Source organism: Typopeltis vanoorti, chromosome 1, assembly GCF_054136105.1.
Source record: "Typopeltis vanoorti isolate ZY-2024b chromosome 1, IOZ_Tvanoo_1.0, whole genome shotgun sequence".
Lineage (NCBI taxonomy): Eukaryota > Metazoa > Arthropoda > Arachnida > Uropygi > Thelyphonidae > Typopeltis > Typopeltis vanoorti.
Window position 1 is genome coordinate 132,918,556 of NC_143549.1, and position 19,117 is coordinate 132,937,672.

A 19,117-nucleotide genomic window follows, 5' to 3' on the forward strand; every position below is an offset into this window, starting at 1 on the left:
ATTTCTCTCAAGGGTGGGGGGGGATACTTCACCACTCTATGGATTCCCTTTTGGAAAGCTGATCATGATAAAGGACCATGATTTCATCCCTGGTGACAATGGATTCCAGCATTTCTCTCTGATTCCCTTGGCAATGCTCTAAAAACTTGTCGAAACGGGTCACAACGCTCCTTCTGAATTGAAGAGAGAAGTCAGGGCACCAACCTTGCACTACCTTCATCATGTGAAGCTTCTCATGAATGATGCAAAAGATGGTTGTTATAGAAAAACCCCAACCCCAAGACTACTTTGGGCTTCAGTCATCTGTCATTGAGCAGTTCCTCCTCAACAACAGAGACATTTTCATCAGTCATCACTTCCACAGGCCAACCATCAGAAGGATCATCTTTGATGCTCTCTCCTTAGGCTAAACTGTTTATGGAGAAGATTCCCCATAAACACCATCAAATTGCCGTTTGAGAAAGCCCTTCTCTGGTGAAAAACTTTATCACAATGAGGTACTCAATTTTTAACATTACAGCCACTTAGCATGCCTTGTGTTAATGAAACGTGCGCCTCCAACTGAATGACACAGGTAGAGGGTTGAAACTAGTATACTAGCCTCCGCATAGATGGTGCTGTATTTGTCATGCATGGTATTTTAAAATTGGCACGAAGTGTGTATGTCAGGCTGGAAACTTTTGGAACCTACCTGCTTTGTACTAGTTTGGATGAGTGATAGATATCAAAAAGTGGTGTATGTGGGTTGGGGGGGGGTAAGTCTACAAGATTTAAGGTGACCAGTAGTGAACTCCAGGGATCAGTCTATACATAAATAACATCAGGAAGGATATAACAGGAGATGTTAAATTGTTTGCTGGTGATGCAGAGATAGGTAAGGTAAGATTACCATTATTATTGTGTGTTCTCCAGGGAGTCCAAGGACTCATCAGGAGATGACCATTTGAGTCACCTAGTTCTTAAACACCCATCACAACCTCTTTGAACACATTTACTACACTCATCAATATCATTTAATGGTCCATCCCAAATACTCATCATGAAAAGACCTCACATGCTTCCTAGATATATCTGTAACCAGTTTTAGGGATAAATATGTGATTTCCAATTTCTGGATGCACCAGCCATGAGCTACAATATCTCTACTGTAAACATCTCTTACAAATTTGTATGCCTCTGTCTTATTATATCCCCTCTGTTATACTCATATCCAGATGAGTATAACAGTAACACCTCTGCAAGTAATAAGCTGTGACAAATAGGTGATACGAATTAGAAATGTGGGTGATGAGAAATATTATAGTGAAACTACTATTGCTCTAGGAGTTTTTGTCTTTTAACTAATCATTAGTTATTTTAAAAAGCTTGTGCAATATTATACTAGCTATGCATCAAAATCTTTACCATTTTCATTGTATATCATAATATACAATGAAATTTTATATATGCCCAACTGTTAAGGAACAGTCATAAAATCTAAGGAGGGATGCAACGAAGTACTAATTATCATTTTGTTTCCCTTTGACTGTAATTTTTGTGCATTTATTTTTGCATTATTCTAATATTTTGAACCATATTAAAAATTATCCTAATTTTGTGTTTTCAAATAACAGTTTTCTTGTAATTCATATTACATTTTTATGTGTTTACGTGGTTATATAATCTACAAAGTATGTAGATTTAGATTATGTTAATTCATATTTGGTAATAATTATTTTCTATGCAATGAATTAGAATTATCAATCATTCAACATATTTTCTTTGATTATTCTAATTTTTTGATTCAGAAGTGTATATTTTATATATAAATACATAAAAATCTATATAAATTTATTTAAATATGCTTTTGGTTGTAATAATTCATAGTCATAATTTTTGAATTATTAGTTTGTTCTCCTATTTGTTTTGTGTTTTTCCTGTTTTTTTCCTATTCTGTTTGAATCCTTTTTTTAAGGATATGAAATTTGTGTATGAATTAAAATTTTTACAGGTGTTCTGGAGTCTGCGAAATTGGAACATCCAGTTCTTGTATGGTGGACCCCATTTACTGGAGAAAGGGGTAACTTGAGACACTGTGGAGCTGAGGCATGTTTCTTTACAGAAGACAGACATTACTTCAATCATAGCCTTACACGAGTAAGATATGGATGGAATTTTTTTCTTTACAGTTATAATTATTACAATATCTTAAAGTTTTGTTTGAGCACTCTAGACTAGTAATAATAATTATTATTATTAACATCTGACCTCCATGGAATCAGAGACTCATCATGGGAGGTACACACTATTGCATGCAATGCTTATCCAACTGTGTCTTAAACTGATTCAGTGTGTCTACATTCACAACACACAGGCAGAGTGTTCCACTCTCCATGCAAAGAACCTTCTCCTCACTCCTCTGCTCACACCTTCCTTATACAGTGTCCAGTGATGGCCTCTTGTTCTATGCCCCCCTCCCCCCATTCTCTGAAAAATCTCTTCCATGTTGTCAACCTGATAACAATCTCTGACAAGCTTATATGTCTCAATCATATCTCCCCCTCCCTCTTCCTCCTATTCGCGAGGCTTTGCAAATTACATTCTCTCTCAATCTGTCCTTCTACTCCAAAGACCACTGACCACCTTTATCAATCTTCTCTGCACCCTTTCCAGCATATCCTCGTCACCATGAAAACCTGGTGACCATATCTGTGCACAGTAATCTATATGAGGCCTGATCAAGGCCTTATACAGTGGCATCAAAAATCTTTGTTTCTGCATGTCAGGGTCCTCTGCATGATTGCCATTATCCAATGTAATATCTTCACAACTTGTGCAGTGTGGCCCCTGAATTTCAGGTTCTTGTCCACAACCATTCCCAGATCTCTCATCTCCTCTACCTCTTTTAAAGTTTCCCCACCAAGTGTATTCTTTGCATCCCATTGCTGTTTATCAAATTTCAAAACCTTACACTTTGTTTTGCAACATTGAACTGAAAGTTCCACTTAACTGCCCATTCATGCAATCACTTCAAGTATTCCTGTAAGGCCATAACATTTACTTGACTCTGCATTGCTCTTCCCAATTTTTTAAATCGTCTACAAACAGCTGCATATCACTAGTTCAACCCATCCAATATCATTAATATAAAAATTGAATGACAGTGGCCTTAAAACTGACCCTTGCAGTACTCCACTAGTGACCTTCCTCTTTTGGGATACTGCACCTCTATATACAACTTTCTGATACCTATCTGACAGCCAGTCACTGATCCAACTCAGAAGTCTGTTATACAGTCCTATCTGTTTCAATTTAACAGCTTGTTGTGTGTCATGTTATCTATCAAAAGCTTTTGCAAAATCCAAGTACACTACTGTATCTTCATCTCTCTTGTCCAAAGTATTTGTCACCTTGTTATAGTACATAAGTAGAAATTAGTAAGCATGATCTCCCTTTAACAAACCCATGATGATAACCATAGAGAATACTGCTGTTAGCAACCCATTTCCCTATTCTACTTCTCACCAATCTCTGTCATACCTTCACCAGAACTGATTGGTCTATGAATTGTAGCTGCATCCTTATCACCACCTTCAGGCAGTGAAGCAATTTTACCTTCTTTCCACTCCCTTGGAACCTGTGCTGCACATGGTGATATGTCATCAAATCTTAGTGCCTTATTGACATCAAGGTTATTTATTTCCTCAGATACCTCCTGCTCACTCACAACTAATCCATCCTCTCCTGTGTTCTCTACACTTAAATTGCTCATGATTCTACCCTGATTAGGATGAAACACCCTTATAAATTGATCACTGGATACATACCTCAACACTGTCTTCTGCAGCAGTTACCATTCTACCATTTTCATCCATTAACATCATCTTATCATAATCATTCTCCTTCTACTTGCCATATATCTAAAAAAAAACTCTAGGGTTTTTCTTTGCCTGATTTGCCAATTTCTACTCATACTAATCTTTCTAGCTCTTAAGGAGACATTAATTTTCCTCGTAGTAAAGCTGTCGATTTCTTCTCTTGTGAAACACTGCTTCTATAACTGCTGTATTTATGTAATAAGTACCATATCAAGATGATTTTTATTATTAACCTTCATTCTTTTGGTTGAACTATTATTTTCGATCATCTGATCATAATATGTCCACATTTTTGAAACTGTCATGTTAATATGTTGTAATAGATTTCACGGTATGATATGAACACATCTGGATAAGAAAATAACTATTTATTATCTTAAAAGCTAATATTTTGCTGGTATTATATCCAGCATCTTCAGAGCACACAACACAAAGTTTAGCCCCAACTGTTACACCGGATTATGGTTATCTTGCATTTGTAACAAACTTTGTGTTGTGTACTCTGAAGATGCTGGATATAATACAAGCAAAATATTAGCTTTTAAGTTAATAAATAGTTATTTTCTTATCCATCTGTGTTCATATCATACCATGAAATCTATTACAACATGTCTGACAAACACATAAGCCTATGCACGTGTGTAATGTTAATAATTGCTCTTAATAGGACTTACTTCCTCTTGTATCATTAGCAGCACTCCCACCCCTTCTATTCTCAATCTATATTAAAATTTCTTTAAATAGAAGGCGCAATGGTCTTGCAGTGGGTAGAGTTCCTCCTTAGAAACTTTATCCACTCCAAGACTTTCATTAAACAACCAGGTCAAGAACATAGTTAACTGTTGTGCACATTCTAAGAATATGTGATGATATGTCATAAATTCCCACAGCCTTATTAACTTCTAACCAAATCAACACCTGATACATCTCTGATTCTTTCACTTCCATTTCTCCTAATACTTACCTCCCTTCTATATATTGCACAACTTCATTTACAATGGTCACACTATTACCATGACTATCCACCAGTGTTAATCTGCCATGGTTATTCTTTCTCTTGCTTGCTATATAGTAGAAAATCCCCTTGAATTAACCTTGGCCTGACCATCCAATCTCTTCTCATACTGCACTTTTTCTTTCTTAACCATACTCATCGTCTTCGTAGCCTGCACTTTATAATCTTTATAGATCCGATCACCACAACTGTCTTATACCTCCTCCATAGCATTTTCTATTCAAAACACAGCTTGCTTGCTTGATTTCACTGTTCAGTCCTACTCTATTTACTCGCTTAACCCTTCATATGCAGTTATACATTGCTTGTGTCAGATACTGCCTTGTGAATTTCCATGCAGTCAACATCTTTCTTGCTTAGCTCATCTATCCAACGTACTGATGCTAACTATAGAGTACAGAGCTTCCTACATTCTGCCTTATACATCTGCTTTTGCAGTAACCTTTTCTTGTTTCACCACTTCCCAAATAAGTACCTCATGATCACTCTCACCAACTGGCAGCAGTGTTGATACCTCATTAACAACTATATCTTGTTAAGTTATCACCAAATCCAAAACATTAATGCCTCCTCTTACTTCAGTCACATGCTGCTTAAGATATTTATCTCTCAGAAATTCACCAAACTCACTCCCTTTGTCCCCATACGTTATCTCTTCATTCCATTCTATATTCCTGTAATTAAAGTCTCTCATCAGTATCACCTTCTTTTTTATGCTCAACCAATAGAAGGATGTATAATTTTCCATGATCTGGAAAATTATATATCCTTCTATTTCTATTCCCTACATCACATCCTCCTCAAACATCCAAGTTTCACTTATTCCAGTTATTTTTGGGCATACCATCTCAATCAATGCAACAAACTCAGCTCTCTTATTTCAAATACTCCTTACGCCTGTGTATAAATAACAATTGTGTGTGTTTGAGGCCTTTCTACCAGCACCAACATTCTCTATTGTAGCTGCTATACTACACTTCTCTCTTCAGTTTGACCACTCCCGTTTCCATGATCCTGACTCTGATTTTCATTCCTACCTGTCTCGACCTCACCTTTATGCATTCCATCATCTTGTGCTGCTGCAACGACATCTTCAACTTTATATCTATCTTCCTCCTGCCATACAATTTGTTGATTTGTGCTATTCTGTTTCACAGGTAGCCTGTAATCATTTGCTACATTAACTTCTTGACTCTGTGCCTTTCCAGAAAACAGTAGCCTTTCTAAATGCCAACACCAAACCCATTCAAATGTAATCCATCAATTTTATACCATTCCATCTTCTCTTCACATTCACTCCACAGATTTACAAATTGTAACTCCCTTTGCCTCACACAACTTGGCCATCTTACTATTCATTATCTCTGCTCTCCTTCTCAGTTCACTGTTATCATATCTGGGCAACATGCCTATGACTTTCCCAACAACACTATTCTTCTTTACCTGCTGCAGCAACTTCAAGTTTATTCCACAACCAAGTCATTTGTGCCCATGACTATCACTAATTTTGATGCCCAGTATTTCCTTTTCTGTAATGCATTGGTTATTTGCTTACCACCATCATAAAGCAATTCAGTCTCCCTCCCACATACACACACTTAGTTTAATAATATTTTAAGCAGACAGATATGTGCCTAACTATTAGAGCATTGATTTATGTTATGCAAACAAAAAATTTAGAATAATTTTCAAAAAAAAAAAAAAAATAGAAATGTTGAATGGGAGATCACCTCTTTTCTTTTCTCTGCATATTTATCTATAACAGGCATATTGGTCAAAAATATACATCCTCACTAAATCTTAGTGTCTAATGTTATAGGTTTATGAATCTTCCTTCTTTTCACTGAAAGCAATGGTGCCCTTACTTGGATTTTTATCTGCCATGATTAACAACAGTAAAATAAAGTAATAGCTATAAACAGTTTATGATTTGCAGCAAAATACTGAAATACAAAGACAGGATGTAGCAGGCATTAACACATTAATAAACCGAGTCCATGAAAGATGCACATCAGTTGATTCATGTTAGTGTCATGTAGCTAAAACTATTGTATGAGCAGATGTGCATCTTATAAATGGGCATTAGTCATAATTAAAAAATTGTCATATCATCTTAAAGCAAAACATCTTAAGGGTCCTCTACTGTATTTTAGCCTTTGCAAAGAACATTGTTCCAATTCCATTTTTAACTTTTATCTTGTTTTATATTGTTTTCTACTTTTAATTGTAACTATTATTTATTTTTAAATAATTGTTCAGTATATTGCTTTTGTTTTATTATTGTATATTTTTATGGTTGTGTTAATAAGCTTATTCTTGATTGCAAATCCTAGTCATACCATCTGCCCAATTCACAACCATCTGACATTGCCTTTAATTTGTATCTCCTGTTATCCATATATAATGTCACAATACAAATTTCATATGCTATTATAGTAAAAAAAAATTCAATTAAATAAATTAGTTAATTTCTAATTAACTGAAGGAACAAATATTTCATTCCATCATTAATATTGACGTTTAAAACTATATTTAAATATACAAGGAATAAATCTTATAAAAATCTATTGACTGTCAGAAAATTAATTCCTTTAACTGAATAGATATTTATGAATGGCTAATTCATGACAATCAAAATTACAGGCTCTTAAACTTTTTGAATGGTAAACCCATCTTTCTGATTCAAGCTGGGTTGATATTATTACAAGTCCTCAGAAGTGTGTTTCTGAAGTCAAAGGCACTAAAGAATAATGCCAAAAAACAACACGTCAGTAGGAGTGTGCTTGTTGCACCATGGTGTGTGTGTGTGGAGGAGGAGGGGGGGGATCATCGCTAGGTCATGGTTTGAATGACCTAAAGGACAAATAACATTAATAGTGTACTTAGAAAGGTGACTAGTAAAAAGAGGTCCAGGTTGTTTGGAGAGTGGTTATCTAGTATTTGAGTGGGGCATGTGATGATCATAAGATCAGTCACATGTCCCACTTATTAGCATCATAAGATCATTAGCATCTCTACCTGCCTGATTTGTGCAGCTAGAAGAGGAAAGGTGAAAGTTTTTCACTTGGTTATAAATTAAATTAAAGATGCCAAGAAATTATATTCTTGTTTAATCCTTTATTTAATTTTTGGAGACGTTTTCATGTAAAAGTATCTTTGTGACTAAGCTAATTGTCTCTTGTCAGATGTCATCTCCAGGAAGGAGGTTGACTACCATGAGCTTCTACCATGTACAGTTTTGTGCTTCTCTTTTGCATTCTTCATAGGACAAAAAGGTCCAGTCCTTAATATTTCTCATCCAATCTGTTCTTTGTCTTCTTCTTCTTCTTTTTCCTTGTATCATTCCTTCTAGAGATGTTTTTTGTAGAGATTCATGCCTTAGTATGTGGCCAAGGTAGGTGGTTTTCCTTTTCTTAATGGTTTTCAACAGATTCCTATCTTCTCTAATATTTCTAAATTAGTTTTTTTGGCAGTCCATGGGACTCTAAGAATTCTTCTGAGGATCCACATCTCAAAGGCTTTTAGTTTATTTTCACAATATTTTGATATTGTCCAGGTTTCTGCTTCATATAGCAGTGTTGACCATATGTAGCATTTGGACAGCCTAATTCTTGTTTTTGTGTGAATTTTCCTTGAGGTCAGAATGTTTTTCATGCTAATGAAGGTTGATCTAGCAATTTCTATTCTTCTTAATATTTCCTTATCACACTTTCCATTCTCTGTAATTAGTTGACCCAAATCGACACTGCAAGGTAAAAGAGGGTAAAAGGAAAATGAGGAATGAGAAATATATATCTCTCTTTAATTGATCTAAAGTATTTCCTTTGATCTTAATATTTATATCAGGTATTTTCCCTTTTTCTCTTGTTACCAGCATGGTTTTAGTTTTTTTTTGAAGTTGAAATGAAGTCCATTTTTTTCACTTAGCTTCAGCGTCTCTTCTAGTAGGTTTTGAAGATCTTTTTTATTTTCAGCTATCAGTACTGTATCATTTGCATATCTTAAGTTGTTTATATTCCTGCCTCCTATGCTGACTCCTTTAAATTCTTCCAATTGCTGGAAGATATTTATAGTATAGAGGTTAAACAATATAGGAGAAAGAACACAGAAAATACTTATAACATCTAGCTCTATTCCAAAGTATTTTAATAACAAAGTGTTACATCTTTTCACTACTTGTGTATGGGAGATATATGACTTCTGCATTACTTCAACTTTGATATCACTTCTAGGTCTGGCTCCCACTGATGTTCATCTTTCAGCTTGCTTGCCTTCTAAAGAGTGAAGCAGTTCTGCTCAGTGGCAGGTTTTTGCCTATCACAAGCAGAACTTGGCACATTGCATGCAGGTGCTCACTGATGGCTGATGTAAAAACAGAAGAGAACTTTTATGTTATGAATTGTTCCAGAGTACTTAGAAATTTATCTAGATCTTTGAGAACTTTAAGAACTATGACTATACCTTCATTTGGTGTAAAGTTGAGGGGAAACTTAAAAACTATTAAAAAAGAGAATAGATTCAATTGATTCCAAAACGTCGCCTTCCATTGTTTACAGGATGATCTAAAATATTGGAAGAGTGGATGGAGAAGTTTGATTTAAAATTTAATGTGAACATATGCAAGTATATCTGATTCAATAAGAAGATAATATTAGATGAATATAAGTTGAAGATAGCATCAATAAAAGATGCCGTAAAAATAAAAAAGATAGGATTATTAAAAAGTAGCATACTTTCATAATTTGCGTCAGGTTTAACATTGCTTTTTTACTCATGACTAGCCTTCTTTTAATTTCATCTTCACATTCACCATAATTTCTGCTTCTGGACCTCAGTAAGTCATAACTTTCAACAATTTCTATTTTATCTTTCTCTATTATGAATTCATTTAAATTGCCAGATGCCATCACTTTTGTTTTGCTGATGTTTAAATTATGATCAGCTTTGTTCCTTTCCATCTTAACCAGTGGAATCAACTTCTCCAGATCTTCCCTAGTTTCTGCAATGACGGTTGTATCATTTTAAATCTTAAGATGCATATCGTAAATTATTTATTTTTCTGATGCCAATCTTTATTCCAGCTGAATCTTTGTCTAAGTTAGCCATTCTCATAATATATTCACTATAAATATTTAAAAAGATAGGTTAACAGTATATAACCTTGTCGCACCCCTTTTTCCATTTGAACACTGTTTGTTTCTCCAAAGACTGTTTTTACTGAAGCTTCTTGGTTGTCATATAGCTCTCTTATCAAGAGGATTAGATGTTCAGGTATACCCATTGATCTCATTACAACTACAGTCTGTTATGATCCATGCAATCAAAAGCTTTTTTATAATCACTAAAACAGATGAATACTTCTGAAATTCTCTTGTTCTTTCCTTAATCCATCTCATGTTTGCTATTTGGTCTCTAGTTCTTCTACCTCTCCTGAAGCCTGCCTGCTCTTGTGGCATTTCTCTATTCACATATGGATCACTTAGCATAACTTTTCTTGCAAGAAATTAAAGTGACGATTCTATAATTGTCACAATCTCTGAGATTTGATTTTTTTTGGAATTGAGATGAATACTGATGTTCGCCAATCTCTGGGCCAGCTTATTTTCTTCCAAAACCCATTGATTAATTTCAATCAATACATTCACTACTTCATCCCCAGCTGCTCTCAATAATTTTGCTGACACCATCAGCGCTCCATGAGCTTTTTTTTTGGGCAGCTGTTCCATTGCTGATATCACTTCATTTTTCATTATCATGGTTTCCTCAACAGATTCGCTACACACTCTTTACATCTTTTTTTTCACTACCTTTTCCATCAGACATTTCTCAAATTATTTTTTACAACTTTTAATCTAGGGATAAACTTCCCTGTAACATTCATTTTTCTAAACAGATCTCTTGTTCTATAATATTGCTTTCTTCAATGCACCTTTTCTTTAGACCAGGGGTGGGCAACCTTTTTTAAGTGGGCATGCCAAAATCGCCAACTCTTTCATTCAACATTTTTTCAAGTTTGCCAACTGAAATTTTGGGGAACATATTATTTGGTGTCTTTTAAGTATTGGGAGAACCTTTTCAAATAATCAAAAATCACACTATAGCAGTAAAATCAAGTGATTATTGTAAGTCGTAAGATTTGAATGAATGTAAAAAATTAGTGATGGAATTTTTACTTAAAAGTCCTTCTACCCTGTTGATAGCATGGATATTTTTTTATTTGCTTTTAAGTGTAATTTTAGCTGCCATATACAGCCACACAATTTAAAGACGCAATTTTTAATATCAGCAAAAGAGTAAACAATAATTCTGAATTTTTTTGTTTTTGTTTTTTTATAAAGATCGATCAGACATAAGTTTTTCCAATATGTTACAGTGCACAATCTCATAATCATTTTACTTGACTAAAGCACAATAAAAGAAACTAAAATTATAGATATTCTTATATTAATTCTTAATCCCTTACAAGTAATACATAAAAATTATAAAGTAAAATATTATTTTACCTGCATAATATATTAAACAGAAGTTAATCTTTACCATTCTTTAGCAGAAAACATCAAATCAAAACTAGAGAAAGAAAAATAGTGGACATTTTATTTATTTAGCTTCAGTGATAATTCTTCTGCTGCTGCTGCATCACTATACAGATTATATCAGATTTATATTTTTTGTAACCTTTAAAGATATGCATGCTCTACTAGTTTCATCTGTAAGGCTACTTCTATCATGAGACTTAACAAAGTTCATCACTGAGAACAAAGATTCACAAGAATATGTAGATGCAAAAATGGATAGTAATGCTGTTTCGAGGGTTTTTAAACATATAAAAGTTTCTGGAATAGTATTTCCAGAAACTCAATATTTTTCAAGTCAACTCTGAGGTCAACAAATTTCTGCCTCTAAATTGAGCTACTTTTAAAATCAATCAACTGCATTTCAAAATCATCCATATATTTATCCACGTTTAAGTTACACAGTTTTATAGTGTCAGTGAAGATGTTGGTTGTCTGTTTTGTCATCCTGTTGGAGATCATTGATGTATTTCTATAGGTTTGGAAAATATCTAAATCTCTCACGTCCCTCTTAAAAACTCCTACTTTCATTTCATATGCCTTTATGTCATCAAACATAACATCAAGAGTCTTACCAGAGTCCTTTAGTATCTGAAAAAACGGTTATCAGACCCACACAGTCATACGTTTCTTTATAACACATTTGTTGATTAGTCAAAAAGAGATTTATCTCATCCAGGCATTCAGTAATTCACTTCAGAACAAGACCTCCACTAAGCCAATGAACATTGTTGTACATTATTAGTCCTTTGTACACCAAATCCACCTCATTCAATAGATTCTGAAATTGTCTTTTATTCAGAACAAGACCTCGACTAAGCCAATGAACAGTGTTGTACATTATTAGTACTTTGTACACCAAATCCACCTCATTCAATAGATTCTGAAATTGTCTTTTATTCAAAGCACGTGCAGCAATGTAATTAATAACCTTGGTTACTATTTGCATCACTTCTTGAAGTTCCTTTAGGTTAAGATGTTGGATATGTATTTATTTATTTTTTAAGGTGAGCCCTGGGTTGCGTGCTGGAAAAAGTCGTTGGTATGGCACGCGTGCAAAGGGTTTCCTACCCCTGCTTTAGATGTTGTTCCTTATCTTCCCTAGCCTGTCTTTGGAAATGTGCACTCAGTTGTGTAACTCTTTCTTTTCTCTGAAGTTTCATTTTTCTTCTTTTCTCTGCTGTTCGACAACCATTTGCAATCTTTCTTTCTTGTTGCTTTACTTAGTCTTCTTTGCTGCTTCTATGACTGTACATTTTGTTTCTTCCCATAGTTTTTCTAATTCCCTTCCTGTTTCTCTAAACTTTTTAATTTCTTTCTGAATTCTACTTTAAATGCTTCATTTATAGGATTTAAATCAAATCTGATACTGTCCTTTTGTTTCTTCTTAGCCCTTAATTTAACTTCAGCTATCAATAATTCATTATCTATCCCACAGTCTACACCAGATAGTGTTTTGCTGCTTGGATAGCACTCCTCCACCTTTTGCTGGCAACAATATAATCTATATGATTTCTATATTCAGGATGTAAGTGAGAGTATTAGAGCGCAAAAACAGAGGGTAAAAGAATTTATAGTTGTGGTGGGGTACAAATGAATTGAAATGAGATAAATTTTTTATGAGAGAGGACTTGAAAGTATTGTTAAAGGTAGTGAAAGAAAAGAGTGACAGAGTTAGAATGGTGAGTCTGTTGCCGCGGTATGACAGAGAGGAGTTTAGAAGGAGGGCCATAATCACAAATGACATTATGCACAGGTTATGCAGACGGTGTGGTGTGGAATGAGTTTGATGGGTGAAAGGATTTATACAAGATGGATGGCCTGCATTTGAATGGATTTGGTGTGCGGTGACTGGAAAAAGTGTTGCTGAATGAAGTGAAAATGGATGTGTAGAACCAGGGAACTACCAAGGAGGGGGGGGGGGGGATATGCGGACATCAGTGAGACAGTTGAGTGTAAGAATGTATATAATGTACCCGAGCCAGTACTAAGGACAAAAAATGGGAATGGGATATTTAGAATAACGCATCGAGATAGGGGTGGGACAAAGGGATCACTTCATTTCATGTATACTAATGCCAGGAGTATTAGGAACAAGAAGGAAGAATTTTTGGCCTTGATTGGCTCTTCCTGGCCACAGGTTATTGGCATTAGTGAAACATGGCTGACAGAAAATGATATAGTTAGTGGGATAGAATGTGTAGGTTATAGTGTGTTTAGGAGGGACAGAGAGAATAAAATGGGGGGGGGGGGTTCATCAGCTATTGATGATAGCTGATGAACAGCAGCCAAGGAGAATTGAAGTTGTATCGCAGGATAGTGAAAAGAGCTCATTTGAGGCTATTTGGTGTGAGATTGAGACTAGCAGAATAAAATATATAGTTGGGTGCTGCTATAGACCAGGATGGAATAGATGGTGGAGATAGTATGCATAAACAAATTGATGAAATGAGTGGAAGGAGGATAATTATTATGGGGGATTTCAACTATGGTAACATTGATTGGAAGGAGGAGGAGAGGACACATGTGAGGAAAGAAATGGATTTTATTCAATTATTAAGGGATAACTATCTGAGACAGCATGTAATTGAAAATACTAGGGGTGTGAAAGTGCTTGACCTGGTAATAGCATCTCAGAATTTGACTGTAATGAATATGACTATGTTGCCACCTATTGGTGAGAGTGATCATAAGGTCTTGACTAGGAGGTGGCTAAAGGTGTGGAATTTTCGATTAAGAGGAGTATATGTGGAATTACCGTGCTGGCAAGTATGACAAGCTTAGGAGATTGTTTGGATCAGTGCCATGGCATATACAACTGCAAGGGCTGGATGTCGATAGAGCATGGGAAGTGGTGAAGGATCATTTACAGGAGGTTATGGCTGATTGTATACCTAGGGTAGGAATAGTGAAACAAGTAGGGGTTAAATGGATGAATAACACCAATAAGCTTGAGCTGCAAAAAAAGAAACAACTGTGGAGGGAATTTAAAGAAAGGGGTGACCTGCAGGCACACGAACGGTATGAAGTGGAATTCTAATCCGTAAATTACAACATATGGGAATAGATATAGGGTTGGTGAGATGGATAGGTGGGTGGTTGATGGAGAGATATCAAAGAGTAGTTTATTCAGGAGTAGAGTCCAAAAGACGGCCTGTGACTAGTGGTGTGCCGCAGGGTTCTGTTCTTGAACCGCTGCTGTTTAATTTGTTCATTAACGATATAGGGAAGGATCTAAGAGGAACAGTTCATTTGTACGCTGATGATGCAAAGTTGGGTAGGGCAATAGTGAATGCAGAAGATGTCAAAATCTTGCAGGACAACTTGGATAGATTGGAGTTCTGGGCTAAGGAGAATTGATATCAATTTAATGTGACAAAATGTAAGGTTATGCATTTTGGGGTGAAAAGATTAGCAGCAGTATACCACATTGGTGGAACTGTACTCCAGGAGATTGATGAGGCCAGGGACTTGGGAGTGTTGGTGGATAGGGAGATGAAGTTTAGGGGGCACATTGCAAAAGTAGCTAAATCAGCTCATCAACTCACTTAGTTGTTGAAAAATACCTTGACGAGCAGAGACAAGCAAGTTATTGTACCTCTGTACCTAGCCTTGATAAGACCTCATCTCGACTACTGTGCCCAGATTTGGTCACCTCGGTTTCTTCTTGATGGGGAGGAGGTGGAGAGGATCCAGAGGCGAGTGACTAAGATGATAGCAGGTCTATGGAATGAACCATATGAGAACAGGTTGAAGATTTGCAGAAATTAGTTGATAAATGGAAGAGGGGGAGATATGATTGAGATGTTCAAATTGCTAAAGGGTTTCTATAGGATTAATTCAGAGGATATTTTTAAGATCAGGACTGGTGGTGGGAGAACTAAGGGACACCTATGGAAGCTGGGCAAGAGTGTGGTTAGCAGGGGGTGTTAGAGCTGGGTTCTTTACTTTTAGAGTGGTAAATGAGTGGAATAAACTGCCAGAGTCTGTTGTGGGTGCTATGACAGTGAGTGAGTTCAAGGCAAGGTATGATAGATACTGTGAGAATGTTGTATAGTTGTGTGGACATGATGTTTAGGGCCTCCCTCGATGAGTCTAAGGACTCCCTGGAGTCGCCCATAATAATAATATTAATTAGGTAAATTGGTAATAGGTACATTTATATTCAGTTAGTAGTTTCTTTGATATAAATATGAATTTGGGTAATTTATGGAGATCATGTCATTGTCATTCTAGATGAACTTATTTCTCCTGGTGTAAAGTGAGAAATAATAATAGTAAAACTTTCTGACATGGTGATTGCTTCTTATTCTGAATTTCTGTAAACTACTATATCTTCGAGCAATTTGAAGATATCACTTTTAATGGTAATAGGACAGTTTACAGCTGCATGGACCTGGTAAACACCAGGTAGGTCTAGGGGAAGTGGTTGGTCTTTTGTGGAGCTGATAAGGGATGCCAATTTTCTATATGGTTTATAACAAGAGGTCAGGTCATATTTTTTTAGGATTTTGGTTATTTTTTCAGAGGTGCCCTGGATGTAGGGGATAGTGACTGATTTAGAGTAATCTTTATTGTGTGTGTGTGTGGGGGGGGTACTGGTTTTAGTATTTGTTGGATTTTTTTGGGGTTGTAGCCATTGGCTGAGAACGTATTAAGGATATGATTTAGTTCAATGTTAGGGCCTTGTCATTTGAACAGATTAGTTTAGACCTGTTATGTAGTGTCTTAATAACACTATATTGTTATTGGTGTGTGTGTGGGGGGAATTATTGGTGAATATATCTGCCTGTATGGGTGGGTTTTCTATAAACTGAGAAAACCAAGGTTCCATCAGGCTGGCAGATGATTAGTGTGTGTAGGAAAGGGAGGCTATTGTTATCCTCTTTTTCCAAGGTGAACTTGATTCTGGGGTGTTGGTTGTTTAAGCGTGTTAAGAAGGAGAGGAGTGTATCTGAGCCATGTGGCCAAATAGCGAACACATCATCAACATAACGAAGCCATATAGTAGGTTTTTGTGGGGCAGAGTTTAAGGCTTTCTCTTCAAAAGTCTCCAAGAAGAAGTTGCCAGGGGTGGGGAGAGTGGTGAACCCATGGTTCTCCCCTCTATCTATTTATAGAATTTTTCCTGCCAAACGAAATAGCCTGAGTTCAATGTGAACTGAAATAGGGATGAGATATCGGGAGGGAATTTGGCTTGGATGAACTCTAAGGTTTTCTTGAGTGGGACATTTGTGAATAGGGAGGAGATGTCAAAACTGACCATTATGTCATTATGTTGGAGTGTAAGGTTTTCTATACTGGCTTTGAAGTGGGCTGAGTTTTTTATGTGTGATGGTGTGTTGCCAGTATAATGTGTGAGCTCTTTGGCCAATTTGTACGTGGGGGAGTCAATGCTATCCACTATGGAACATAATGGCACATTTTGTTTATGAATTTTTGGAAGTCCATAAATATGGGGGGGGGGTATAGAGTTAAAAGGTTTTGAATTTGTTGGTGACTTTCGCATGCCAAGAAGTGACCTTCTTAAGGAGCCTATGGAGTTTTCTGATTTGTGAGTTGGTGGGATTATATTCAATAGGGAGGTAGGTAGCCCGATCTAATAATAAAGCATTAAGCTTACCTGTGTAGTCAGTATGGTTGAGAACCACGGTGGCGTTCCCCTTATCTGCTTTGGTGATTACTATTTCTTTGTTTTTCTTCATTTCCTGTTTCCTGTAGAGCTTTGTATTCACTATTGGATATGTTGGGTTTTAGTGGTTTTGCTTTGGTGAGAACATAGGCTACATCCAGTCTGATATTGTTGGAGATGTGGTTTGGAAGTTCAGCCGGTATTTTTCTCGGAGCAGTGGCAAAATTGTGGCCACGTGTAAGAACATTGAGTGCCTCAGATTTCAAATCCATGGAAGAAAGGTTGGCTACTATGTTAAGTGGTAGTTTTGGATCGGAGGTAGAGTTCCTTTTGAGGTTACCATATTTCTTGATGTGTCAATTCCTTATCTGCAGAAGTGCACGAGACGTCATATAGAATCGTCCAAAGTTCGTAATTCAGCGTGTTGAAAAGTTCTACCTCTAGCATTAGAATAGCTTTGTTTGCATTAGCGAGGAGAACGCACGTTGCGGTAATTTGTTCTCATAGCTGTAAATTCGGAGAGCTTTCTGTGACGAGAAATGGTGCTTAATTTTCACACAATTTGGGATTATCTGATTATCGCGGCAGCATTTTAGGAAGGTCAAACGATTCAGTTGTCTAGATAACTTCAGCTTCAGTTTACTGTATTGGTGGGCCTTGCATGTGATAGAATCTCTGTGGATGATCATAATTCTTGTAGAAAGGCTTATACGTTGGCTGTACGTGATTATTGAATTACTTAAGGAATTCACAACGTAAATTGGAATATAAATTAAAATAAACTTTAATATATACTTCCTATATTTTGGTAACGTCACGTTGCCATCTTCATGGGAACTTAAGATTAAGACACATGCATGCAGGCACTAGAACAGCAAATGAGGTCGAAGAAAAGAGACTACTGTTATTCCTAAAGTCCTGATGGTGCCCCCAACAGGCTATATTAGGTATTCTTGGCAGTTGGGCTGAAGTTCTCATGATGTATGTTCCTCAAATTTGGGGTAGTCTCATGCATCCAAATTTGTTGAGATTGAGCACGTTTTTTAGGACTGAGACTGATTCTATGAATAGTCTTTCAAATTTTTACTTGCTTTCTTCGACCTCATTTGCTGTTCTAGTGCCTGTATGCACGTGCCTTAAGTTCCCATGAAGATAACAATGTGACGGTGCCAAAATATAGGAAGTATATATTAAAGTTTATTTTAATTTATATTCCAGTTTACATTGTGAATTGCTTAAGTAATTCAATAAAAATTACAGATAAACAACTGTCAACAATCAAACTTATTTACACATATTTAATATAATTTTTCTCAAACTAGTATACCTGATTTATTTCACTTATCAAGAAAACTTTTTTTTTGAATAGATTCTGCAATCTTAATTTAGTTGATTTGTATATGTATATATTTCTTTTTGTTTTTAGGGATTTTTGTTTTATGGAAGTGACTTCAAACCTACAGATCTTCCGATTCCAAGGAAATCTTTCCATGATTGGGCGCTGTTGCATGAAGAATCTCCAAAAAATAATTATCTGTTTTCTACTAAAGAGGTTTGTAAAGCAAATTTGGAGCAGTATTAATAGGTTAATTAATAACTACTCAAATAGCCGAAGAAGAATATATGCATGTTACACAAGCAGGCATGCCTCAAATAGCTTGATTGGCAGATCACAAGGAAAGACAGCTTAGATACACTATATATATATATATTATTAAAAGGTTTTATTGACTGATACTGAGAGATAAAAATATGACATGGTATATTTGAAAAGATACTACTAGTTTACTAGTTTCGTTGAATTGATCAACATCTTCGGGTATCACAATCAAAGATATATATAAAGAATTACAGAGACTTAAATTGCATTAACAGAACAAGTACAAAAAGACAGTAGCATGTTTGAAAACAAAATGCTTGCTTGAGTTCCAAATAAACATAGCCTATGCGCTGTTGCGAGTGCACCAATACTGAATAGAGGCAATGTGTGCATCAGAGAGATTGAAACTTATGCTGTTGTTGATATGGGAAGAATCTAGAG

General features: G+C 35.9%; 1 protein-coding gene across 3 annotated transcripts in view; it reads left to right on the top strand.

Annotated features, from left to right (window-relative positions):
- FucTB (alpha-(1,3)-fucosyltransferase 10) overlaps nucleotides 1-19,117 on the top strand; it is a 167,922-nt gene that overhangs the window by 61,528 nt on the left and 87,277 nt on the right. For all 3 annotated transcript variants that reach the window (XM_090393841.1, XM_090393824.1, XM_090393832.1), the window contains exons 3-4: nucleotides 1,991-2,136; nucleotides 18,503-18,628. In XM_090393841.1, coding sequence (XP_090249967.1) covers nucleotides 1,991-2,136; nucleotides 18,503-18,628 — 272 coding nt within the window. The remainder of the gene's footprint in view (nucleotides 1-1,990; nucleotides 2,137-18,502; nucleotides 18,629-19,117) is intronic.